The sequence below is a fragment of the Ziziphus jujuba genome, chromosome 8, assembly GCF_031755915.1.
Source record: "Ziziphus jujuba cultivar Dongzao chromosome 8, ASM3175591v1".
Taxonomy (NCBI): domain Eukaryota; kingdom Viridiplantae; phylum Streptophyta; class Magnoliopsida; order Rosales; family Rhamnaceae; genus Ziziphus; species Ziziphus jujuba.
The window spans coordinates 9,803,479-9,830,512 of NC_083386.1; the positions used below are offsets into that span (position 1 = coordinate 9,803,479).

At 31.4% G+C, this 27,034-nt stretch overlaps 2 protein-coding genes across 3 annotated transcripts; one reads left to right on the top strand and one right to left on the bottom strand.

Annotated features, from left to right (window-relative positions):
• Positions 1-9,195: 9,195 nt before the first annotated feature.
• LOC107413268 (acyl-CoA-binding domain-containing protein 6) lies at positions 9,196-16,055 on the bottom strand. Of its 2 annotated transcripts, none has more exons than XM_016021176.4 (14): positions 15,801-16,055; positions 14,938-15,063; positions 14,741-14,818; positions 14,550-14,663; positions 14,366-14,432; positions 14,185-14,246; positions 13,594-13,733; positions 13,371-13,497; positions 12,419-12,533; positions 12,198-12,286; positions 11,251-11,334; positions 10,066-10,380; positions 9,915-9,974; positions 9,196-9,776 (listed from the first exon to the last, which is right to left on the bottom strand). In XM_016021176.4, the coding sequence occupies exons 2-14, from the start codon at positions 15,052-15,054 to the stop codon at positions 9,606-9,608; spliced, it is 1,539 nt and encodes a 512-aa protein (XP_015876662.2). In that variant the 5' UTR covers positions 15,055-15,063; positions 15,801-16,055; the 3' UTR covers positions 9,196-9,605. The 2 variants fall into 2 exon arrangements, with proteins under 2 accessions (XP_015876662.2, XP_015876663.2); XM_016021177.4 differs by having other exon boundaries at positions 15,717-16,055.
• A 735-nt stretch (positions 16,056-16,790) lies between these two features.
• LOC125421360 (pentatricopeptide repeat-containing protein At4g31850, chloroplastic-like) lies at positions 16,791-26,673 on the top strand. Its single transcript, XM_060819805.1, has 3 exons — positions 16,791-18,796; positions 20,660-23,610; positions 24,693-26,673. The coding sequence occupies exons 1-2, from the start codon at positions 16,922-16,924 to the stop codon at positions 22,556-22,558; spliced, it is 3,774 nt and encodes a 1,257-aa protein (XP_060675788.1). The 5' UTR covers positions 16,791-16,921; the 3' UTR covers positions 22,559-23,610; positions 24,693-26,673.
• The last annotated feature ends 361 nt before the right edge of the window (positions 26,674-27,034 follow it).

Below are 27,034 nucleotides of genomic sequence, written 5' to 3' on the forward strand. Positions count from 1 at the left end.
TTTTAGAGAAAAAAAAAAATTCTCATAACGACACAATTTTTATGGGAGCAACTTTCCATCCTACCCACTTTCTCTGATTTTTTAAATTATTTCTATAAGTAAATTTTTTTTTCTTTATTCTTGAAAGCTTTCCAAATACTAGAAAATTCACTTTTTCAAAAAATTTCAAATTCTCATTAACTTTACACATTCAAACATGGTCGAGAATCTTTATAGCTTCCATTCTATGTCACAACTATATAAAGGTATATATATATACACACACACACGCACACACGCACACACACACACACACACACACACACGCGTTCACAGTAGTGCCAATTATTCAAATTTCAATATGATAAAATTATTCCGATAGAATTTACATTGTTTTGTTTGATATTAGACACTCAAAGTGCATGTTTTAGTCTGTTTTTATTTTTTATTTTATTATTTTGTACTTTAAGAGGAAAAGGTAATAGTGCAAAATATTAATCCAAAAAACTATATAAGAAAATGGAAGACACTATTATATAAGTAAAAATCATGGGGAAATCTTTGTAATACTATCAGTATATAATTACAATATATACTTACGAAAAGATTGAAAAAGTGAAGCATGAATTTGAAACCCGTTATTTCTTTTAAAATTTAATGGTAGATCTAATTTAACAATATTATTTATCAAATTTTTGTTTTAAAAAGTTGTTATCTTCATTTTACATTACTTAGCATTGTCCAAATTAAATACAAATATTTGTTTAGTTTATGAAATTTTTATTGAGTTTTATATAAATGCTAAAGCATTTATTTATATTATATTGTTAAGAGAATAGTTTTAACAAGCTTTATAATTTGATCGGTGAAATAATCAAAATATATTAATTATTCGTCCTAAATATATGTAGATTAGTATTTGTTATGCTTTTTTATTATCAGAATACGAAACCCATGCTTTACTCCAAGCATATACAGGCTGCTTCTTTTTTATTTTTTTTATTTTATTTTTTCCTTTTGAACAAACATACATATAAATAATTTAATAAAATATAGTAAATGGATAAATTGAAAGGTCACCGGCTAGCGTACGTAAAATACAACTGAAACTTTTGTCAATTTTTTTTTTTTCATAATAATAATACAAACAGAAACATATTTATGATCAGAAAATAAGGATACATTATTCCGTATTTGGTCAATGGCCCATATTTTAATATTTTTTTCCTGAAAAGTAATTTCTAGACAAAGGGCACGTTTATCTGTTTTCTCCCACCCAAAATAACTTTTATTATTATTTTAATTTTGTGTATTGAATATGCAAATTTAAATATTTCAAATTTATTTTGTTAGCTTTAATATTTTTTGTCAAAATTAATTCAATTGAAACTTTACGTGAAAGATCAAAAATTTAAAATCAAAATAGAAAAAATTATTATAAATGATGAAAAAAATTATAATTATTTTTTACTTGAATTGCAAATAAAATAATCAAACCTAGCTAGGTTCCTATATGTGTTGTTAACTTCTTCCTCTGTATATGTATATATAATAATAATAATAATAATAATAATAATAGTCTTGAATGTAGAATAATGTGTATTAGATAATAAAGTCATAGTTTACCGTAAAAGAAAAATGGAGCACCAATAATTTGACACATAAAAGTTTAGCAAATAATAATTATAACTTAATATATGATTCATGTTAATTACATTATATATGCTTGGAGTACAAGTCTCCGATAACATTTATAGAAATTATTAGGACAACCTTGACTTGTCATATAATAAGGAGAATTGAAAATCCTCCATAGCTATGGAGATGTTGCTTATTTGCATTGGATTAAAAACGTTATGAGTACAGAACCCTATATAATTGTAGAAAGACAATACAACTTCCACATTTTGACTTCTTGAATCTTTTCCAGGTGAGTTATATGGGTTTCATCCCTTAGTTTTATTTTTATTGTTTTATTTATTTATTTATTTTTTGTGTCCCTGCAAATAACTAAAAAACAAATAATTATGTGTTACGGTGACAACACATAGCGCTTACCATATTTTGAAATGGAAAAAAAATTAAAAAAAAAATTTGAGGTATAAGTAACATTTTCTAAAGTTATATATTTACATAAGTAAACATTTTTTAAAATTAAAAACCAATTTCCATAAAAAAATAAAATAAAAACCAATACTTTGTCAAAATTATATAAATATGAAAGATTTGAAGATGAAGAAGCTATCTTAATATATAACAACCATGGGTTCCATCTAATAAAAATTGAAGCTCAAGGAACAAAACATTTGATATTGTCCATTCGGTTATGAATACAAATTCCCTCATTTCTGATTAAAAAAGATTTACTTATTCATATTTAATTTGTTTTATTTTTCAACCATTTATACGTGTCACATAAAATACTTCCCCGATTGAAGTTCTTTCTTTCTCAGCCTTTTGTATAGATACATTTAACAAAATTGAAAAGGAAAAAAAATAATTTAAACAAGTCATTTTTTTTTTTTTTTGGAAGAATTGTTCCCCATGTATAAGACTAGTCAATCACATAAAAAAATTTAAAAAAAAAAAAAAAACATTGGTTGACTCAAGAATCACATAATACTACAAAATATTTTTTTTCTCTAACACATTCTGTGTATGTAACTCACTGTAAGAAACAAATCATATGGGAATTCTGTAGAATAAGAGGAAGCCGAAATAGAAGGACATGAATTATGCAGAGATGTCCATTAGCATAAAGACAAATGCATTGGGACAAGAAAACTGTGTAAGAATAATGTTAGGTACTCTGTCCAATTTTTCTTCATCTTCCTGCAACTTGTCTCCCCTCCAAATCACCCATACAATTAAAATTATCTAGGGTTTTAGCAAAACTCCAAGTCTCCAGCCTCCAAGAAGCCAGAAATTCATCACTCTGTGTGCCCTTGGAGTTACATTGGAGGTGGTCTACGATGGAGAATAACATGGGTCAGAAATGATGGTCTCCTTGGGAAACAAAATCATGTTAGCCAATTTGCAATTCTTTTCAAGTTTCTCTAACTACACTATTCAGCCAATCTTTTATTAGATCAATTTGATAATATTATATAAAAACTTTTATAATAGCTATCAAAGTATTTTTTAGATTTATTTAATCAGACTAAGCTTGTTTTAAAATTATATTAAAATGGTTGATTTGATGAATTATTAGTAATAATATTATCACGCCAAGCTAATAAGAAACTAATCATATTTACGTATATAGGATCAGAATCCTAAGTTGTTGATAGAGTTTTGGGGTATTGAAAATGAAAGGAAATCTGTAGGGTTGGGTCCATAAGACATATTTTGCTTAGGGGTTTTGCTTCTGTCTAGTTCTATTTGAAGGAATATGACATTTCTAGCTATTATCCTAAAACTCTCAATGACTTTTTCTTTTTTCTTTTAGATTGTCTTCCACAACGTTCTGTTTCCCTTTTCAGAGGATGATATTGAATAGTCATGACTCAAACATCTTGGTTTTATATTTTATAGAAGCATGTATTTGTTTTATTTATAATATATAATTTTTTTCATGTATTGAATTGAAATCCCAATGCCTATATCCTCCCAATATGTAGTAGGTAGCATAAGATAATGAAAAATAACCAATAGCATTGATGTTCTCCAATAATTAATATGTTCATTCTCAAATTCACTTATATATAGACATACTATATATATTAATATTAAAAAAGAAAAGAAAAGAGAATTACAAAAGCTAGACCTAAACTTTAAGTCCAATTTCAATTTGATTTATATTTTCTAAAAGTATTCACGTGTTCCTAAACTATTTTGCATGTAATTCCAAATTTGACCCATATGCTATTAGAAAAAAAGTGTATTCTATTTTATTTTATTTTTTTCTAGTTCCTTATTTAATTTGTTACCCATAATAAATTTTTAAATTTTTTTTATGAACATAAATATTTTTTAATGTATTTTTTAATACTTGTATATATTTGTCTAAATTTTTGTTCTTTTAAAAATTTATTTATTTTTCAATATTTTCAGTACTCTTTTAATTTTATTTCACGGTCTCTATGAAAAAATATATGTAGTTTTCGATTTTTCTTTTATTACCAGCCATAATGATTTTTTTTTTGGTTAAATTTTTTTTTTAATTATGTTTGGAATAAAATAAAAAAAAATTGGTAGATGACCAGTTCTCTGTCTTTGGTCACCCACTAAAGTATGTATAATTGAGTCGCTTTGATTTGCACCTAAAGGATGTAAAATGACCACCACTCTTTTTTCACATCATTTGTACATGCCATTTATGCAAGTAAATGGGACAGAAAACTTAAAAATAACTAATGTTGTACTTTCGATACGTAGAGATCAAAATGAGACAGTTAAAATGAATATTATGAAGCAAAGTACCAACAACTATATAGTTTAGAGATAATAACAGCGCCAATAACTATATAGTTTAGAAAGAATAAAAAAGCTGGTAACTAATAGTTTTGTTTTATCTATTTATTTTTATTTTTCAACACGAACTATTAACTAATAGTTAAATTAATTGTGTGTTCAAGTTAAGAAACCTTAATATTTAACAAAAAAATAAATAAATAAAGAAACCTTGATGTACATCAACAAGTTTACAAAAAAATATTTTAATAAATGCTTGATGTTCCAAATTAAGCTTTGATTAATCAAAAAATTTGTTTGGACATGTTGAAATACAACTCTAAATCACTCACTCATGGGATAAAACTATACCTTAAAATTTAGGTGCCATTTGGTAATTTTTTTTTTTCTTCCTACTTGTATATAATTTACTTATCTCAAATATTTGTTATTAATTGTTAGATTTTGTTAGGCTAGTTAAGGGGAAAATTATATATATATATATATATACACTAATTGGAACACAATTTCAAATTATATTAGTTTTAGTTTTTTTATTTTTTTTTCTTCAAATTCATAATTATTTGAGATGTTTAAAAAATTTTAAATACCCAAAACTAATATTCATAAAAATTTAAAGTAACTGAGTTACACAAAATTGTTCTCATACAGATTCCATATGAACTTTTATGAGCCATAACATTCTCGCCCGCCCAATCTCTTATATCCTTGTCTAGGTGGCCTCCACGCCCCGTGTGATAGACCAACAAAATTTTGTCTTAAACATTGTTTATTAAGAGTCTATTCCATATGAGTCTAAAATGTTGTTTTGGCTTTTAAGATTAAAAACAGTTCACAATTCACAAAAGCTTTTAATCAAAGTTCACAATTCATATGCTTAACGCATATGCAAACTTCTTTCAAAGAGAATGTAAATGGGCTTTATCGTCCTAATAAATCCGGCAAACCAACTCAATTTATAAGCATGCTTTGATGCTAATATCAATTTAAATACTAGAACAAGAATTACTTTATACAATTATACTATGATGCACATCAAATCCTACATTATTGTGTGCATATGATCAATTTTTATCGATAATAGATTGAAATATCCAATATATTATTGATAAAAGAAGATATTATGGTATAGACAGATACATATTTTTAGTTAAATTTTTATATTGTATGTATTTTTAATTCACTCCCAAGGGTATGATTTGACATGATAGGAATGAGATAAAACTGCAATGTAAAGAGGTAGGTAGGTAGGTTCCATGATTTATACGAACAAATTAATAAATTTTTGAATTTCCTTTTAGCTTTAGCATGCACCACCACATAATTAATTTTTCTTAATTAACTGGCATTGGCAGGGAGACCAGGGACACCAATAGAATTCACCCAAAAAAAAAAAAAAAAAAAGGAAGGAAGAGGACAAGGAAACCGATAGTACGAGTACGACCCCGTGTGTGTGTGTGTGTGTGTGTGTGTGTGTGTGTGTGTTTTAATCTCAAATAATTTCATGATCAACTAAATTATAAAAATAAGAAAAGTTGAATGGCCTCGTGGCATTCCATGAAAAGTTTGCGGTGCTAGTGGTTGATCCATTATGTGGGCCATGGCTATCTGAAACAAATCTGTGTGTGTGTTCCCATTTTATCAGTAAATGCCAAAATGAAAAATAGAGCCAAGACAATTAGAGACCTCCAAATGCCCAAAAAGAAAAAGCATACTATGTTATATTCATGTAGATGATATATGCATATAATATGAAGTTTCGCATATCCTTTTAGATTTTGTAATTTCTTTCTTTTTAAGCCCCATTCCCCACCTAATATATATATATATATACGAGGACAATTTCATCCATATTCTCAAAAAATTATATAAAATTTAGAGTAATATTACCGTGATTTGTTTTAGAATTTATCCAGTTATACTATTTTGTTTTTATACTTTAATTTCGATTGATGAAATAAGACCTTTTTTTTTCTTTAAGAAATTACAGCCCTTTCCATATAGCAAGCAAAGATAGGAAAACCAAATCACTTACTGAATTTTCAAGCTTACAATATAACTTTCTAAAATTCACACAGGGAGAAAAAAAAAAAAACTGAAATTATATGGAATATCAAGAGAAATAGACTTTTTTTTTGGTTTTTTGTTTTTGTTTTTTATGAAAAGAGAAATAGACACTGTTGGACATGAAAGAAATGGACATTGGAGATGAATGAAAAATGATAGATATCAAAAAATCTGCATCACTGAATATAACGTGCAGGTGAGGTTGACCCACTAACACTGTTGATTAATGGATTAAAAACATCGCTGTAGATGTCCTTTTTTTTTAACTTTTGCTGTCAAAATGGTAGTGGAAGTGCAAATATCTTTTTTTTTTTTTGGGTAAATAATTCCAAAAGTGTTTGATAGTGTTGTCCAATCAATGCCTAGCGACTAGCTAGTCACAAATTGATACCACAAAAAGGTTTGCCACGCTTGAAAATTTTGTTAAAACCTAAATCTAATCCTCAAAAGGTTTGCTGGATTTACATTGAAATTGAAAAAAGGAGAAAAGTTTCAGTTCTCATCATATGGACACTTAGACAGAATGAGATTAAAAGGGGTTAAAAAAAAAAAGAAAAAAAAAAAAAAGGAAGAAGGCAAATCAAATCTGCCATCAACTTGCTCAAACTTTCCGACCCATTTTAAGTAAATTATCTACCAGAACATTGTTTGTTAAATTAAATTAGGGAGTATTAATAAAAGAAAAAAATCAAATTATGAGTTAATATAAATAGGGTGATTTTTCTTAAACAATTATTTGTGAATTATAATATGAACATTTTAATATTTAGGATTATTAATAATATAAAGGTTATTTCAATTAATTCAACGTAATAGTTGTAATTTTGGTATTTAAAAATATTAAAGTGCTGAAAAAAAATGAAGAATTCTGCTAGTGGGGGATAAATGTAATTTTTTTCTTTTACATATGAAGGGTTGAAATGTAAATATATTCCAATCAAGAGGAGGTTTTTGTAATTTTAGGAAAGTCACGGAAAAGTAGGCATTTTGCCCAACTAATTAATATCATCTGAAAATGATGATAATGTTGCCAAATGGAGCTTATACATCCAAAAGTTTTAGCGGACACCTTTTTGGAGTTTGACTCTATCGGCACTTGCTTCACTTTTTTCAAATTGTAGATTACACATACTTACATACATAATTTTGGATAAGTTATATATATATATATATATGAAGCGACTTATATTTATATCATGAATTGGGAAGAAAAAATAAATATAAGATATCAATATCATGTCATCCCCAAAATATAACATGTTTTGCATTTTGTCTCTAATTTGTAAAAATTTTCACGTAGCTATCAAATTAACATCTAATTAAACATTTTCAATGATAAATTTAATAAATTTAATCATTTACAACTCATATAATTTTTTTTGTTTAGAAATAGTTTTATTCTTAAAGAACAATTTACCAAAACCTCAACTAATTTTTTTTTTCTTTTTTCACATATTAATTTGAAACATGCAACATTTTTGAGGTAATAGTTTAGTAAATCAATTCTTTATGCAACTGATTCTTTCTACAAGGCTATGGTGGACTAAAATGTTTGATCTTATTAATGTGAAGGGAAACATCTGATTAATTACCTTCACAATAGAGTTGTTCTGTTTCACTCTTTCAGATCATTTTCTGTTCAGATCATGTTCTTTTATTTCCCTTGGATAATCTTCCTTGGCTTTACTCATTCTGCTTCTTAAATAGTAAATTTAGGTTTCCTTTGGGGCTTCCACTTTCCGTTGCACCAACCACGTTTTCACACTCTTTACATTAAAAAGAAGCATCTCTATTTATAAACACACACTCTTTGTGCTTTTTGGTTATAGTGGCTTTCCATTAGGCCAGCACGCATAAGAAGCCACCTCACAACGGAAAAAGAAAATATATATATTGATATTAGAGATGATACCCATTGACATGACATATTGTTCATTTTAAACTATTTTATTTATTTTTATATGACTTCATACTTATATGAGTAAAAGTATTCCGTAACCATTATACAAATAAAAGTATTTTTATTAAACATTTAAGTTTCTCTTTTGTCTTCAAAACAGTAAATTAAGTATGAATTTTATCATGATAAAAAAATAAAAATAATTAAAACAATATGAATTTTACCACCAAGCTTATGAGTGGTTGAACCACCATTCTTTTGGGCTCAGCCCATTTCTCAAAATCAATTCGCAGTTCGACCCAAATTAAAAACTTTTTTTTGTTTTTGTTTTTTTACCTGAAGTTTCACATGGAAAGAGTTCATTTACTTGTTTTGCTTCATAAAATTTCCTAGTGTCAAGTTTAAGGCATTCCCCATATATAATAAAAAATAATAAATTTGATTGATCAAATTTTGATGAGAATTTACTTAAAGTTTATAGATCAAAATAATATAAGAATTAATTGAATTTTGAAGATGTAACTTGGGAAGAGAAAACAAATCACAAACATGAAATATTGGTATCTTATGAAAATACTGAACCACAAAAGATTTATTCCGACACATTATCCACTAATCATTATGTTCTCACATTATCCACTAAACATTACATTCTCACATGTCATGATGATAGATTTCACTTGAACATGAATAAAACAAGTCCCAGGCTTATTGGTTATTATTATTATTTAACATTATGAGTGTATATATATATATATATATATATAGATATATCTATATATATATATTTCGACATATATGGTACACCACCTGTTGATTAGGAAATCAATAATGTCTACTAGTCAAACCTGGAGAATCTACTTAATCGAATATAACCAGTATACCAATACAAAAGAATTACAGTAACACAGAATTTCAAACTATCAAATCTCACAATGAACCAAACTATATATATATATATATATATATATATATAAAACTGATCTAGAGATGCAATAAAATTTAAAATTGTGCAAAAGAAAAAATAGAATTAAAAAATTGTAGAACAAAAGGAAGAAAAAAACAAAAAAACTGTATATTCCTTTATCCAGTTTGCTTTCAACAAGGACTATGGGATTTGCCATGTGAGATCGTGTTTGACAAAAAGCGAAGGTTCTCCAAATATGCCACAGCAATGAACCTCCTGCGCTTCATAGAAACACGGGAAAAATAACAGATATATGCACTGACCTGAAGCCTATGCACTTCAGGCACCTCCAGCGATCCATCCCCAAACACCACCAGAACTTTGCCTCTCAACAGCCGAAGCAAGCTCCAAATTCCGTTCGAATTCAGACTTCTGTATCCGAAGTGCTTGTACATCATCCTCTATTGAATGCATTGATTCCAGTATCTTATGTAGTTCAGTGATTTGTGCCTAGATATCACAATTGCCGGACAAAATTAGTCACTACATGGAATGATTAACTTTCAGCAAATTCCACCAGTGAATCAGTAAATCTATTAAATACCGAGATAACAAATGGAAAAAATTCATGAAAAAGAAATGAGTAACCTCCAGCTTAAAGCATCTTGATCTCTCAGCTACCAGTTGCCCCTGTACTGATTGGAGCTCCTGGAACAAAGTGGTTCAAAAACTGAAAATGTTTAAAACCCACAGGTATAAATATTCATCTTAGCAAATAAGTTTTCATAAAAAGCCATACCTTAGACAACTCAGCATGAGTGCCATTGATTTCTTCAATTTCTCCGGTAAGCTTAGAATTTTCTGCTCTGACTTCTGTGAGTGACAATTCCAAAAGAGTTTTCTCTTCCCTAATTGCCTCAATCTGACCTGCAACATCATGTTCAGAAGGAATTTTTTCAGCTTCCTTGGAGCTTGACTCCGTTGCAGAATCCAATTTTTCTGTTTTGCTCAAGGCATATGCAGCTGTAACAGAAGCTGCAGCTGCAGCCGCAGCTGGTGACTGTAAAATCTTGGGCCGCGATATGTCCTTCAGTTTGGGTCTCAAAACAAATACCTAAAAGAGAAGAACGGACGAAGGAACAAATAACAGAATAAGATACAACAAAGCGATCAACAATATTCTAGATTACTTAAAAATGAAAACTTCAAAATTAATACACTCCAGGATTCAGCATCTACTATTTGGATATTTGCGTAAGAATGATGATACAGGACATGCTCTCAAAACATGTATAACAAATAGGTGCTGGGAATAAGCACTTAAAAGAAAACAGATATGTAGAAAGTCGGAGTAAGATGAATATAATTCATGTTTCTTAAAATAATGTAGATTAAAAAAATAATGATAACTAACTACTTTTGAAAAGTACACCACAAAACTATACTAAATTTGGCTTCCATCTTGTTATAGAAAACATAATATACTTAAATTCAATTTTCTTATCTAGGTCAAAAGCATCTTTGCTTGTTCTCATTGCTAAGACTTCAAGACATGAATTTAGATGAATTCACATACACAAAATATTAAATTGAACTTAAATGATAAACTTGGGCAGGCTGTTAGAAACACATGTGGGATGCTATCAAACATATATTTGGGTCCCACACAAATCCCAATATCATATTTATTTGGATCACTTTAAGTTCCCAAGTAAGCCCAACATCACCACAATCATACCAAATCAAAGATTGGGTCTAGATTTCCTTTCCTTTGATAGAGTCTAAGGGTTGTTTTAACATGTCTACATCACATAAATTTTGCCTCAATAGAATTCCATCAGATAAGTGAGATACATGAAATGTGTAGTTATCATCCATCCCCACCACAAGCGAACTTTATATATAACTATATAAGATACAAGTAGTTATTGCTCAGATTTTAAATAACTAGTATAAAATTTGACATTCAATATTAAAAGAATACCTCATTGCTATATTTCCCATTGTAGCCACCAAAGGCAACCAAATATTTCTGTCCTCCAATTACCACTGAGCAGACACTGAGTCCCTGTTTCCAGTTTCATGTTTATGCAATATGCATCAGAATGTGCCATGTTTTCAAATACATAGCAATATCTTTAAATCAAATTCAATATCTAAATGAAATCCCTTTAACTAATTGGAGAATAAATTGTATAAGATAAATTAGTTTTCCACCCTAATACAGGCTTCAAGAAAAGGAATATAGCACACAGAAATTATGGCATACATAATAAGAGCAAAGTTTTGTAATGATTTGATACTTCTGCGGAAAGTCAATAAGATGGTTAAGGAGGTAATTACAACATAAGCAGTTACTAAAATGAAGTTCTGAATGAAAAAGAATAGACACAGAATTCATGAACTAAAACTTCAACTCAAAACTAATCAAACTAAAGTAAAAGACAGTAAGCACTTGTATGTAACAAATAGAACACCTTTAAATAAATCCTATCATGAAAATGCCAACTAGGTAAACTCATTTGATGGACCACATAAAATCTTTTAAAAAAACAACGTTTCAAATTGGAAGAAAAAGCAAAACTTAAACTAGACAAATTACACTTTAAAAGCCAATCACCAACTCTCTATTCCAAGAAAGAGACATGGATAATGGTTCACGGTGCGTTTAAGTGCATATTGAGAAATATTTGTATTATAAGTTCTGGAAACAACAGCATGTACATTAAACTTATTAAAAATCGCACCAAACACATTACCATGAAGTGTTCTAATTAAGAAAGAAAATCCAATAATAATCACACCAAGCACATTACCATGAAGTGTTCTAATTAAGAAAGAAATCCAAAAATAAGAAAACAAGTGCTCTGTGAAGAAAAATGTTTGAAATTACATATAAGAAAAAAATGAACTTGAGGAAAAAGTAGTGACCTCACTAGCAAGCGGATCTCTTTGCTTAACATTAGTCAACACTGACCACACAAGCTTTGACATATTTAAAACTAGGGTTTCTGGGCAACCTGTGAAAAATTAATCACATATCCATTGTGAACAAATAATTACATATCAATTGGAAAGCTGGAAAGCAGAGAAATTAAATAAGTGCATAAGTATCTTGTGGTCACATTCAATAAAAATGTAATTGTACATACCATTTCTATTATCTCCACCACCAACTATGTACCAATTTTCATCAATGGTTATACCAGCATGACCTGCCCTAGGAGAGACCAAGTCACCCTGAACTTGTGGTTGAGACCACTCCATCTGCAACATTATAGACCTCATCATGACAAGTTGTGAGAGAAAAAAAGAAAAAACATTATAAAGGTCAAAATTTTTAGAAACATTGCACATATGAAATAACACTGTAAATCATATATCACTAACAGTAATATCATAAATTTCAGGTAAAAAAGATTTTACACCATATCATCTAATGGTAAGGAAACATATTACAATGCTCCTCAGAACAAGCACAGATTCTTACATTTACAATCCAGACTATACTGAGCATCCACAAACGCTGACCTCTTTCTCACTCTCTCTCGCACAAATAGGTCTACCCATGGAGCAAAATCTAAGTATTGTCCTCCATATATCAAACAACATTCAGGAATCTATATAAATACACACACATTTACATATATTTAACATTACAGGTAAGTTCAGAGCATTAATTTTGAAATGCTCACATCACAAAGTTATATTTATTCATGAATAAAAGGTTCCATGGATATTTGTTGGCATTTTGAAAATTTGAATCAATACAAAGAAGAGATCAAAAATTTTGGACCAAGGAGCAAAAGATCAGTCTCCATTTCTGATATTATTGTAACATATACGAGTTGGATATTTATGTAGAACCCAATTAAAGTGCATGTAGCACCCAAAAGCTGCTCAAATCCTAAAGGAAGATGTGTAGTACAACAGAAGTACTGAATCTTTCTCATGTGGACGATCACATGTGTGCATCAGTGGAATTGTGTATGTATTCAACTTTAAATCAAAGTTTAGTGTGTGTAAAAGTTAAAGTTCAACAAAAGCAATAAGTCATAAAAAGGGAAAGGTAAAAGAAACAGTTTAAAAACAAGAAACACTTACTGTCTGCAGATCAAGTACATGAAGGTCACTGAAGATACTAATATTAGAACAACCACCAAAAATAAAAAGATAGCGTTCCGCATGTAACGCTGCTGTGTGATCGAATCTGGGAGCTGGAGGTGTCTGCCTATCACAATACAAGAAAACAATGCTGAACTCTCTCTAAAAGGTATCCAAGCAGTAGTAGATAAAATAATAGATAAAAAGTAAAGTACATACTTACATTGTTTCCATCACATCCCAAGTCATTGTCTCTAGATCAAGAACATTGACATCATTCAACAATCTTCTGCTCCTGTCTTCTCCACCAAATAATATAAGTCTGGAACTAACCAATGTTGTGGAATTCCCACCACGAGATATCTGTAATATACGTCACAATCATAATACTAGACATTTTTCTTAGCCACAGAATATTGAATCTAGTACCAAAATTTAAGGAACTCTTTTCTAAAAAAGAGATATAGACAACTAAAATATAAGAAAGAGAAATTGTAAACTGTGATTTTATAATAAGATGCATTTTCACTTCCTCAAGGTTTTGGCGTGTGTGACATCACATTCTCACCCTAAGAGAAACATGCACATAAAACACACTTATGAAAGGTAAAGTGCAAATAATGGAAAGCTAGGGCAACTTTATAACAAACAAATCAAAAGGTGACAAAATGCAAGTGGGCCATAATGCGGGAGGCCATAGTGTAGTTCCCCCAGTTTAAAAGTTAATTAATAATGATTCAACACAAGTTGAAACAGCCTAGACACAAAAAAGGAAGCAAAGATTTAGTCATCTATAAACAGGTAAACTACTTACCGGAACTTTTCCAGAGGTCTCCAAGATGCCACAGACATTTGTTTCGAGATCAATGGACCAAACTGCAAGTCCATTAACATGGCATAAGATTCTAAGCAAAAACCATGTTACAAGCACATGAAAGGCTCAGAAGAGAATGCCAATATCTTCACAAACAAAGAATAGTGTTGAATCAACAAACCTATGATTTCATTTGACAATTTCTTAGATAGCCCACCAAGAAGAAGAAGTTTGTTTCCCCACCTAACCTGCCAAAACATAAGCAATTGTGTAAGAGCCGTAGGAAACAGAAAAACAATTACAAGCAAAAAAAAAAAAAAAAAGGAAAAAAAAAAGGGGAGGATAATCATATATTTAAACCTTACCATATTGTGACTACATATGGGAGAAAGAACTTCCTGCGAGTTATTCTCTTCCAATTTGTCAGCGTTGGGTTTCAATTTTATATCAGACCACACCAAATTTCTAAGGTCAAGGACCTGAAAAGATAGGCAAATATCACATAAAATACAAATAATGACCTTGAAACCCAGAAGTAGATAACCTTGTCCTATACCTGAACATCAGATAAATAACGACCATTACGACTCCCCCCGGAAATGTATAATTTCTCATCAACTACTACTGCTGAATGCTACAGAGGAAAAAGACAAATGGAATGATAAGCATTGGCCACATAGATAATGGGAGTGCTTCATTAAAGATACATCAATTATCACAAACTTATTAACAGCAAAAGTAAATTTATTTAACCTTATAGCGAGCTGATGGCCGTGGACCAGATACAGGAAGAGATACCCACTGACCATCCTCGAGTAACGATTGCCAGTTGCTGAAGTCCACATCTTTTCTAGTCTCTTCTGTGCCCATAGCAGGTGTCTGCAGGTTGCTCAAGAAGATAACTTCAGATAGCTTTATATTTGGCTCAAAAATAATCTTCGATGAATAATTCGTCCATATATATACATATAAAACAAATATCAAACTACTATGTTATTTATTTATTAATTTTTTTCTTGCTTTTTCCTTTGTTCTATGAATAGCTTCCAACATTAAAAAAAAAAAAAAAAAAAAAAAGGGATTTTAAGGTTTTGTTGTTCAGAAACAATATAATATAACATGGGGCTAACAATATTATACTGAATTGTCCGCCGCTTAAAGGTAGGAAACTCCATGGAATGTAATTACTAAATTGGAAGATATGCTACAGAGGGAAAGGATGAATATCACTGCACCTAGTCCTAAATAATCTACATCTCCCTACCATTTGCAAACTCACCATTTGACTTTTCCAAGAAAAATCAAGAATTCATAAAACAGCCTTCGATGCCAGCACAGTTGAAATTCAAGACATTGTAATTATTCCAAGAAAATGAGTGCAACATCAAATATGAAGATAACAAACACAACCAAAAAATTCCAACTTACGTAAACAGATCGACTTAATCACTATAAGTCTTTTTTTTTTTTTTTCTTTTTCATTTCTTTTATACAAAAACTAACACCATGAGGTTTAAAGATTCAAGAATTACCCTCTTGTATTTACAATTTTCTCAGCAACCAAGCAGAAAACTCAGAAAGAAAAAAGCGAGTGAAATCAGGAGCTTCGGACTTACCTGTATTTGAGAGTCAAATTACAAGGTTTGGAAGGAGATTAGAGTCAAAACGTGCAATGAAAGTTGGAAATGGAAAAACAATGCGAGGAGATCGGACGGTGGTGATTCTCCGATTGGAAACGAAGAATCGAACACCACCCTAGATCTCTCTATCTCTCTCTGACTCTCTCTCTCTTTGTTTTGCTCAGACGAGCAAAGCCCAAAGTCTTACAAGGCTTTTTTTTCTTTTTTGGCGTTTACCAACTTAAACTTTTCCAAAATTACAAACGTCCCCCTGTGTTTGCGCTAATTGTCAATTTGGTTATAAATAATAAATACGGACGGTCCGTATTCCAAAATATCTTTTTAGATGAAAGCGTTTTTGTTGTTGTATATATTGAAATTGATAATTTTATTAAAAAACATCAATTTTAAATACGTTTCTATATATAAAGTTCTATATATAAACACTCCGAATTGTAAAATTATATATATATATACATACATATATATATATATATATTTATTAATATAAAATGTAAAATTTTGATAAACAATATAAAAGAAGTCATTTTGTTTTATTTGTGATTTTTATTTAAATTTAGGGAAAATAATATAAACAAAATTATGGAGAAAAAATAATTCAAAATGCAGACGCGCATACAATAATGTGAAATCCAAAATTTTGATAAATATATGAATTAAGTCATTTATATGTATTTTTAATTAAATTTAATGAAATTAAAATTAAAAAAAAAGGTTATGATAAAAATACTTCAAAATGTAATAGCTTTTTTCTTTTTTTTTTTTTTTTTGGGGCCTGGACAAAAGCAAAATGGAATAATCTGATACTTAAGTAGGTTAAGAAAAACATATTGTTTATTTATAGTTTATTCTAATAACTAATTGTCTCAAAATGAAACTAATAAATATATATATTTATATATATATATGGACTAATAAAATAGATTACCGAAGTAATTGAATATATGAGAAGAGTAAGAAAAACTTTTTGTTTTATTTTATTTTATTTTTTTCATTTTACTTTTATTTCTGCCTTTTATGCGATCAATACAGAAGCTCATACAATTTTGGTCCCAGTCTTTGCAATGGTTTTTAAAACATGAATTTGTTCTACTGCCATGGCAGCGTCAAGAACAGCTCCGAAACCGAAAGGTTTACTGTCATCCTTGTTCGCACACCGACGAAGACCCACAACTTCTCTTGAAAATCCCATCAAAATTCCATCTTTGTTCACCAATCCTACTACGACACCCACTTCTTCAAATCCCGAAAGGATAACTTCCAGTGATCCAATTGTTCACACCCAGCTCGAGAAATTCCTCACAACAAACTGTAAGTCGGGAAATTTTACTCTTAGTGAAGCTCTGAAATACTTTGATATCATGATTCACAACCAGCCCATTCCTTCATTGTCATCATTCAATATTTTATTAAGTGCACTGGCTAAGAGAAAGCATTATAATCATGTTTTATCACTTTATACTAGAATGAATTTGATTGGGTTACTGCCTACTTTCATCACGCTCAATGTTTTGATTAATTGCTTGTGCAATGTCAATCGGATATGTGATGGTTTTGTGGTTTTGGGAAATATGATGAGGAGAGGTTTTAGACCTGATATTGTCACTTATACATCCTTGGTCCAGGGCTTGTGTGCAGAAAATAGAATTTTTGAGGCAACCAAGTTGTTTATGAAAATGGTGAAGTTAGGGTGTAGGCCTGACGCATTTACTTGTTCTATTTTGATTAATGGGTTGTGTCAAACTGGAAATACGAGCATTGCAGTTAAGTTGCATGAAGGAATGACTGACATGAATAGTGGATATGGCATTTATTGTAAACCGGATCAAGTTTGGTATAATACTATAATTAATGGGCTTTGTCAAAATGGGATGGTAGAAAAGGCAAAAGAACTTTTCTCGGAAATGAAAGATGCAGGGTTTCTTCCTGATGTAATGGCTTATAACCCTCTAATACATGGTTTGTGCTATGATGGAAAATGGGAAGAGGCTAATGGTTTGTTTACTGAGATGGTAGATCAAGGGGTCCGGCCTGATGTGGTTACATTCAATGTGTTGATAGATCTGCTTTGCAAGCAGGGAAAGATGCAAGAAGCTAATGATTTTCTAGAACTGATGATTCAGAGCGGTGAGAATCCCGACTCATTTACGTACAAGAGTTTGATAATTGGCTTTTGTATATCAGGTAGGTTTGATGAAGCAAAGGAACTTTTCCTTTCTATGCCAAGTAAAGGGTTTAAAACTGATTATAGCTTCAGTGCGTTGATTAATGGGTATTGCAAGAAGTGGAAGACTGACGAAGGTATGGATCTTTTCAGGGAAATGGTTCATAGGGGAATTAGGCCCTCAGTTGATACATACAATGCTTTATTAACAGGTCTTTTCCAGGGAGGTAAGGTTGAAGATGCTCACAGGTTGCTGAACGAGATGCAAGTTCAAGGCCTAGCACCTAATTCAGCTACTTATACTATATTTTTGGATGGGCTTTGCAAGAAAGATTGTGTTCCAGAGGCCTTGGAACTTTTTAATAATTTGAAAACCTGTCAGTTTAGACCCAGTATTGACATCTTCAACTCTCTCATTAACGGATTGTGTAAATCTGCAAAGCTTGAAATCGCTCTGGAGCTGTTTAAACAATTGCCTTGCATGGGTCTGGTGCCTGATGTTGTAACATACAACATCATAATCAATGGCCTTTGCAAAGAAAAGCTATTAGAGAAGGCAAATGGTTTGCTTTTAGAAATGGAAGAAAAGGGTTGTGCTCCAGATATTGTTACATACAATACGCTAATGCATGGTTTTTTGGAAAATAGTAAGTCTTCAAATGTGGTTGAACTTCTCTGTAAAATGGCGGAGAAAAATGTATTACCAGATGCCTTTACATTCTCCATTGTGATAGACTTGCTCTCGATGGACAAAAATTATCGTGAATGTTTAAACTTACTTCCAACTTTTTTACCCCACAAGAACCTGTAGATGACATTTTAGAATTTCATCACCCAAACCAAAGTGCTTTTATGAAGGTTATTTCTTCAACCAGATCCAATGTCCTGCTTTTATGAAGCATTCGATTTGTATGGCTTGGCTGATTATGTTTATGTGAAGTGACTAGCCTGAGCTGCTTTCAGCAAAGCTTCTTCAATCAGATGCACTTTGATTAGAGGATATTTCAATTTAAATGTTCAAATTCAAGGGGTTCGTGGGATTAATTTGTCTTTTCTCATTAGGTAGATCAATTGAATATGAAAGGTTGAATTTTTATGACCTGTCTGAATGTGTTTATAACTTATTTGAACCAAAACATTTGAATTTGGAGCGTGAAGACATAACACAGGCATGAAATGTTCTCCGTAGGGCTCGGATAACTGATCGAGCCCATAGCTTGGTTGCTTGAATTGCAAATAATTGTAAGTGGTATACTTTCATAGAAATAAATCACAGCTTTATCCTGTTACGTCAGTATTGCTATTAAAAACTGGCTGCTCTGTTGGATTTGATTGATGGGTCTAAAATTTTCCTTTATCATTCACTTCGTCTTTTGGATGTGCAAGCTAAATCTGTTTATAGATTCACTTTTATTTACAAAAAAATTTAGCTGTTATTTTTGCTTATTTTCTTTCGTGGGTACATTTTTAGAAGTCTCTGCTGCCAATTATGATTATAATTAATAAATATTCTTTTCCATAAATTATTTTAGATTATCTTTTTGTATATATTTGTGTATTTTTAATTATTATTTGATAACTACTTATTTGGATATGTATTTATTTAGGTTTGTTGGTATGATAATTGCTAAGAATGAAAAGATGAATCTATTAGTATTAGCATATTTATTGAATATAAGAAGGAAACTCCTTCGTTGGCATCTAAGTAGCAAATTGTTTTGTTGGTAGATTAGTGTCATTTTGTTTATAGGTAAGGCTTCCAATTTCTAAATTGTCATTTTAACTCAAAAATCATATTCAAAAAATAAAGATAAGAAGCCAAAATAAAAATAAGAAGCCGAAGCTCCAGCACTATCACTATTCTCTAGGCCTTTGATGTAGGCCTAGCCTACACCTATGCCTCTCGTGGAAGCCCAAGTACGATTATGACTTCACCAGCCCAATATCTTTGGCCTTTTGAAATCTCTTTTAATTGTAATTTCTTGGAACGGTGTCGTCCGTCAATGCAGCAACAGTCATGAAAGAAGGCGTTTAAGGCTTGCTCACGCCATTGTTGAGGCAGCTTGACCTTATCTAGAATTTTCCCTTTATCTTCCTTTTTTTCAATGGAAAATTTGAGTTTTTTTTTTTTTTAATATTTACAATAATTCCTCTGGTGTTTTAAATCCATCATTTTTCAGTGTAAATGGATTATTAACTGAATTAATTTTAACCAAAAAAATTAAGAATTAAAGCTCGAATTCTCTAACACCCTTGTTTCTATATTAATCTCTTTCCACACAAAAAATTAAAAGAATAAAAGAGAAGTTGCATACAATGAAGTACGACTTTATTCTTTATGCTTGTTACTAATCAATAGCAATATAAATATTATAATCTAAAATCACATATATTATTAAAAATAAAGTATATCAATCCTATAAAATATTTATTAACTCATTTTTTTTATTTTTGAGTTTAGCATTCTCTAGCTCAATAGGTATAAAACCTCGCCAATATTACAAGCTTTCCTTTTATTTGTGTCAATATGAATACCTTGGTGTATATGTTTTAAAAATTTAAAATTTTGTTGAAAATAAATAAATTAAAGTCATTCAATTTTCATTTTTATTTAAATATAGTGAAAATAGCATAAAACTAAATAAAAATATTTTAAAATGGAATTGTTTGATATTTAAAGTCGGTTACAAAAAAATTTGGCCACCCTCGAAACATCGAGCGTTGTACTGCCATGGCGGTGTCAAGAGCTGCTCGAAAAGGTAAATTGTCATCTTTGTTTGCAGACCCACAAAGGCCCACAGCTTCAAATTCCTTAACTTCTCCAGAGAATCCCATCAAAATTCCATCTTTGTTCACCAATCCTCCTCCAACACCCACTTCTTCAAGTCCCAAAACTTCATCCCAGAGGATTACTCTCAATGTTTCAGAACGGACCCAACTTACGAAATTCCTCAAAAAGAACTGTAAGTCAGGAAATTTTACTCTCACCGAAGCTCTGCAATATTTTGATGACATGATTCATATGCAGCCCATTCCTTCATTATCATCATTCAATACTTTATTAGGTGCACTTGCTAAGAGTAAGCATCACAGTCATGTTTTGTCACTTTATACTAGAATGAATTTGATTGGGTTGCTGCCTAACTTCATCACGCTCAATGTTTTGATTAATTGCTTTTGCAATGTCAATAGGATATGTGATGGTTTTGTGGTTTTGGGAAATATGATGAGGAGGGGTTATGAACCAAATATTGTAACTTATACATCCTTGGTCAAGGGTTTATGTGCAGAAAATAGGATTTTTGAGGCAACTAAGTTGTTTAAGAAAATGGTCAAGTTGGGGTTTCAGCCTAACCCGTTTACTTGTTCTATTTTGATCAAGGGGTTGTGTCAAACTGGAAATACGAGCATAGCAGTTAAGTTGCATGAAAAATTGACTAACAGGAGTAGTGGATATGGCGTTTATTGTAAACCGAATCAAGTTTGGTATGGGACTATTATTGCTGGGCTTTGTAAAAATGGAATGCTAGAAAAGGCAAGAGAACTTTTTTCGGAAATGAAAGTTGCAGGGATTCTTCCAGATGTGTATGCTTATAACTCTCTGATACATAGTTTGTGCTGCAATGAAAGATGGGAAGAGGCTCATGGTTTGTTTACTGAGATGGTAGATCAAGGGGTACGGCCTGATGCAGTTACATTCAATGTGTTGATAGATGTGCTTTGCAAGAAGGGAAAGATGCAAGAAGCTAATGATTTTCTAGAACTGATGATTCGGAGGGGTGAGAATCCCAACTCATATACATACAATAGTTTGATAATTGGCTTCTGTAAAGCAGGTAGGTTTGATGAAGCAAAGAAACTATTTGTTTCTATGCCAAGTAAAGGGTGTGAAACTGATAGTCATAACTTCAGTGCACTGATCCATGGGTATTGTAAGAAGTGGAAGATTGAGGAAGCTATGGATCTTTTTAGGGAAATGATTAGCAAGGGAGTTATGCCATCATTAACAACATACAATGCCTTATTAACTGGTCTTTTCCAGGCATGTAAGGTTGAAGATGCACGGAGGTTGCTGAATGAGATGCAAGTTCAGGGCCTGACGCCTAATTCAGCTACTTATACTATATTTATGGATGGGATTTGCAAGAATGGTTGTATTGCAGAGGCCTTGGAATTATTTCGTAATTTGGAAAACTGCAAGTTTGGATTAAGTATTGACATCTTCAACTCCCTCATTAATGGATTGTGTAAATCTGCAAAGCTTGAAATTGCTCTGGAGCTGTTTAGCCAACTGCCTCGCATGGGTCTGGTGCCTGATGTTGTAACATACAACATCATGATCAACGGCCTTTGTAAAGAAAAGCTATTAGATAAGGCAAATGGTTTGCTTTTAGAAATGGAAGCAAAAGGTTGTGCTCCAGATGTTGTTACATACAATACGCTGATGCGTGGTTTTTTAGAAAATGGTGAGTCGTCAAAAGTGGTTGAAGTTTTTCATGAAATGGCGAAGAAACATGTTTTACCCGATGCATCTACATTCTCCATTGTAAAACTTACTTTCAATGGATGAAAAGTATCATGAATGTTTAAACTTACAAGTATTACCTCACAAGAACCTTTAGAAAGATGGCATTATTAATTTAAAGTCATTAACATGTGCTTTCAGCAGAATTCATGATCCAATCTCCCAGTTGTTATTGTGTTTAGAGTGAAAATGCAAGTAATGAATTTAACTAAAACGATTCTCATGAGGGCAAATCAATTTGATTAGTAAGGATTGGATTTGTATGACTCGACTGAATATGTTTATGCATTGACACTAACATGAGCTTTCATCAGAACTTCTTCACTGGGAAGCACTTTGAATGAAGGATATTTCTTCAACTGGAACAATGGAATTTTAAAAGTATGTTTCCTTAATGCAAACTCCAAGCTGTTAGTGTGTTTAAATGTTAAATTCAAGGGGTTGATGGGATTAACCAGTCAGATTCCCATGGAGTATATATGAAGGATTGAATTTGTATGATCTGTCTGAGTTTGTTATTTGAATCAAGAAGTTTGCATTTAAAACATGAAGACATAACACAGGCATGGATTGTTTTCTGGAAGGCTTGGGTCTTGGATCGAGCCCATAGCTTGACCCTAGAACCAAGAAGACTTCTGCCACTTGATCTGTCCCTCACTGGACAAATAGTGTGTGTATTGTATCTATTGGTTGCTTGAGCTACGAATAATGGTAAATAGTATAGTTTTGAACAATAAATCACATCTTTATTGAAGCACTTCAGCATTGCTCTGTTTTCCTTTGATAAAAGGACCGATCTACAGCAATGCTACCAAAATCTGGACATTCTGTTGGACTTGATAACTGTAGCCCAGGTATAATATGTGATCTGATAATCCATGGCTTTGAAGATATCATATGATGCTGGCATTTGAATTTTATCTTTATCATTTTCATGGAAAAAAGTAGCTGAAATCTGAAATTTGATTCACCAAAGTTGATCTGGTTTCACTTGTAACAGAACAGAAACATAGTACGCCAGTCAGATGCTAACCAAGGTTAACTATTTTGCTCTTTATCACTCTTGCCATGTTTGGATTGTAGCAGATCCTAGACAGGTATGCTGCCATGTGCTCTGTTGTATTAATATTTCCTTTTTTACTTCTTACCTATGTTTTCTGCCAATTTTCCTGTGACTAACAATTGCACCATTGGGTTGGAGTTTACCCAGTTGGTAATTCTGTATGAACTTCATATACAATTGTGATAATATAATTGTAATTCATCGTAATTGGGATCCAAAGGCTGGTCCAACTGAAGTGTTGTTTCTCATGCTGTCTCCACCATTCAATATTCACTATTGTAGTATTGTGGCTGTAGACGTTGAGATGCACTATTATACTTTATGATTGCGTTCCCAGGGCCTTGGAACTTTTTCATGATTTGAAAAACTGTAAGTTTGGCCCTAGTATTGACATCTTCAAGTCCTCATTAATGGATTGTGCAAATCTGCAAAGCTTGTAATTGCTTTGGAGCTGTTTGACCAATTGCCTCGCATGGGTCTGGTGCCTAATATTGTAGTGTACAACATCATCATCCAGGGCATCTGCAAAGAGAAGTTATTAGAGAAGGCAAATTGTCTGCTTTTAGAAATGGACTCCAGATAATATTACATACAATATGCTAATGCTTGGTTTTTTGGAAAATGGTGATTCGTCAAATGTGGTTGAATTTCTTCAAAAAATGGCTTGAATTTCTTCACAAAATGGCAGAGAAACATGTTTTACCTGATGCCTCTACAGTCTCCATTGTGATGGACTTACTCTCAGTGGAAGAAAAATATCATGAATGTTTAAACTTACTTTCAACTTTTTTACCCCAGTAGAACGTGTAGAAAGATATTGCATTTAAAAGTCATTAGCATGTGCTTTCAGCAAAGTTTCATCACTGGAAGTACTTTTACTGAAGGTTATTTCTCAACCAGATCCAAACTCGCAGTTATCGTGTTTTGATTTAAAATGCAAGTTATAAGTTTAACCGGTAAGATTCTGGTTGTCATTTTAAGTACAGGAAACACGACTTATATATAATCTTGTTTATAGGCCATGATATTTTTGTGTGTGTGTGTGTTTTTTTTTTTTTTTTTTTTTTTTTTTTCGATAAATAAAGTTGGTTTTCTGTGTTTTTAATTTTATGATAGGTATTTGTCATTTTAAGGTTGTGTTTCCCAAAAAAAAAAAAAACAAGGAAGACAAAACTCCACTGCTATTTCACTATTTGTGAGAGATTTCGACGGGGAATTTAGGTCGGTGGCTTGTATGGTGGGTGTGTTTGTGGCCTACAATTTCAATACTTTCTCTCTCTCTCTCTCTCTCTCTCTCTCTATATATATATATATATATAAATAGATATATCAATGCTTTCTCAGATTCTTTTTCATTGGCATTTCTAATTAGTATTTAGTATCATTAAGAGATTTTATTTTTCATTTTTTTATTTTTTGAATAGAGATTCATTAATTCACGAAAAGCCTCTAAAACAGAGGATTGCATTGAAAATGACCTCCCAGTCTATCAGTAGCTGCCGTATCAATTAGAGACCTTAATACGTGTAAGCTAGCTCAAACTTCTTCCAGGTGAGCATCATTGTATATATGTAAATATATATATATATATATATATATATATTTGAAAATACTCTATTGTGCTGTTGATGGAAAATAATTAATATATATTCATAATACTCTACTTAATAATACTAATTAATGAGTATGAGATTAATTATCCGAAAACGAAAATCTCACTTACTATTAAATTTGTTTTTATTTATGTGTGTGTGTGTGTGTGTATTTGTGGTTGGGAGGGTGGGGAAGGGAGTATACACGAAACACTAAATCTATCAAATTTTCAAAATGCGATGTATAGGGAACTGTATCTTCAACTTCTTCTCATCCCTATTGAAGCGTTTGCTTCTCATATAAAATATATAGTGAGTGATATATTCATAAATACATAGAGAAACAAGAATTGCATTTTGTAAACCATAACCTCCATTGAGTTTAGCAAAGTTTGGCAAAACAGCCAGCTACAAGGTGGTTACTGGTGGTGCATTCTTGATCTTGCTACTTGGAGATACCTCCCTTGCTGCGAGATCTTTAAAGGCAACTAGAAGTGGTGGTGGTGAAAGAGATGGAGGTGGTGGACGCGGTGCTTCAGGCATTGGCGGCTCTGGGTCGGGATATGGCTCAGGGGGTGGTTTGGGTTATGGTGGTGCAGATGGGGGAGGGTATGGTAAAGAAGGAGCAGGTGGATCCTGGTCTGGAGGTGGTAATGGGTATGAATACTGAAGCATATATTGTAAGCGTATTAAATGTGCTTCATGAATGTTTTGTGTTTGGAAACTGAAGCCTAATGCAAACTACTCTACTTGTCTTTAGTTAATACAGATTGATAAAATGGAAAAAAAGTTTATGTTTGTAACTTTCGAATTTTCAATTTTAAGTTAGCTTTTATGTGTTAACATGAAAATTTTGACCAATGGTTGCATGTAACTCACTGGATGCATATTATTATGAGGCAAAGTTTTCAATATTTTGGAATATCTATATATATTCGGTTTTTGAAATATTGGGTTTGAATATTACTTAAGCCATGTGTGACAGTGAAATATCAAGTGATAGCAGCGCTTAGAAAGAGCGGTTCATGATTCTTCGTAAAAGAATGGAAAAAGGCGCTTCTATAGATGATACCGTGTTGCTCAAGCAACTTCGTACCTCAGGTCCTACTCCATTCCCGAACCAGCAACCCCTAAGCAGCAAGCAGAGGATGTAGAGGAGAGGAGAGGTATTAGAACTACTACACTAATGGAGACCGAAATTGGAAAAAAGAGATACCAAGGGAGAGGAATAACCAATCGATTGAAGGAACATGAAACCATTCTGTTCAAATAGAGGCCACCTCTCCTCTCTGCTTCTTCTGCTATACCTCTACTACCTTTCTTTTTGATGGTGGGTATGATATAGAGTTAAAAAAAATATAAAATATTGAGGGGAGGCCCCATTATCCTTCTTATTTTTTCTTTTTCTTTCTGTTCAAGCTTTACATGATAATGATGTCAATAGTTCAACATATAAAAGATTAGTTTAATTTCATTCTATATAAAGTATGCTCTGTTCTTTTTCTTTTCTTTTTTTTTTCCCCCTTTATTTGCTTTATTTTTTGTTTTTATATATATGTATACTATGGTTGTAAGAACTAAGAACCAACCTACTATTATTATTATTATTATTATTATGATTATTATTATTAAGAAAATAATATTAACAATAATAATATTGTCCATTTTCTTTTATTATTTTTTATTTTACATATCTATATAATATGGTTGTAACTTGTAAGAATCCTTAGCTTCAGTGACTCTACCTCATTTAAAATGTCAGATTCAAAAGGCACTCTAATAAATTTATTGTGGTATGCCATTCAATTTACATTTTTAGCTTCAAATAAATAGTAACGAAAAGTTTATATATGCTGGAGGTTTTAT

Coding starts and splice junctions, on each gene's coding strand:
- LOC107413268 (XM_016021176.4), bottom strand. CDS start 15,054: ATGGGCACAGAAGAGACTAGAAAAGATGTGGACTTCAGCAACTGGCAA. Junction 13,498..13,593: donor TGGGATGTGATGGAAACAAT/GTAAGTATGTAC, acceptor GTATTGTGATAG/GCAGACACCTCCAGCTCCCA. Junction 9,975..10,065: donor CTCATGCTGAGTTGTCTAAG/GTATGGCTTTTT, acceptor ACTTTGTTCCAG/GAGCTCCAATCAGTACAGGG.
- LOC125421360 (XM_060819805.1), top strand. CDS start 16,922: ATGGCAGCGTCAAGAACAGCTCCGAAACCGAAAGGTTTACTGTCATCC. Junction 18,797..20,659: donor TTTTACCCCACAAGAACCTG/TAGATGACATTT, acceptor GGAATTGTTTGA/TATTTAAAGTCGGTTACAAA.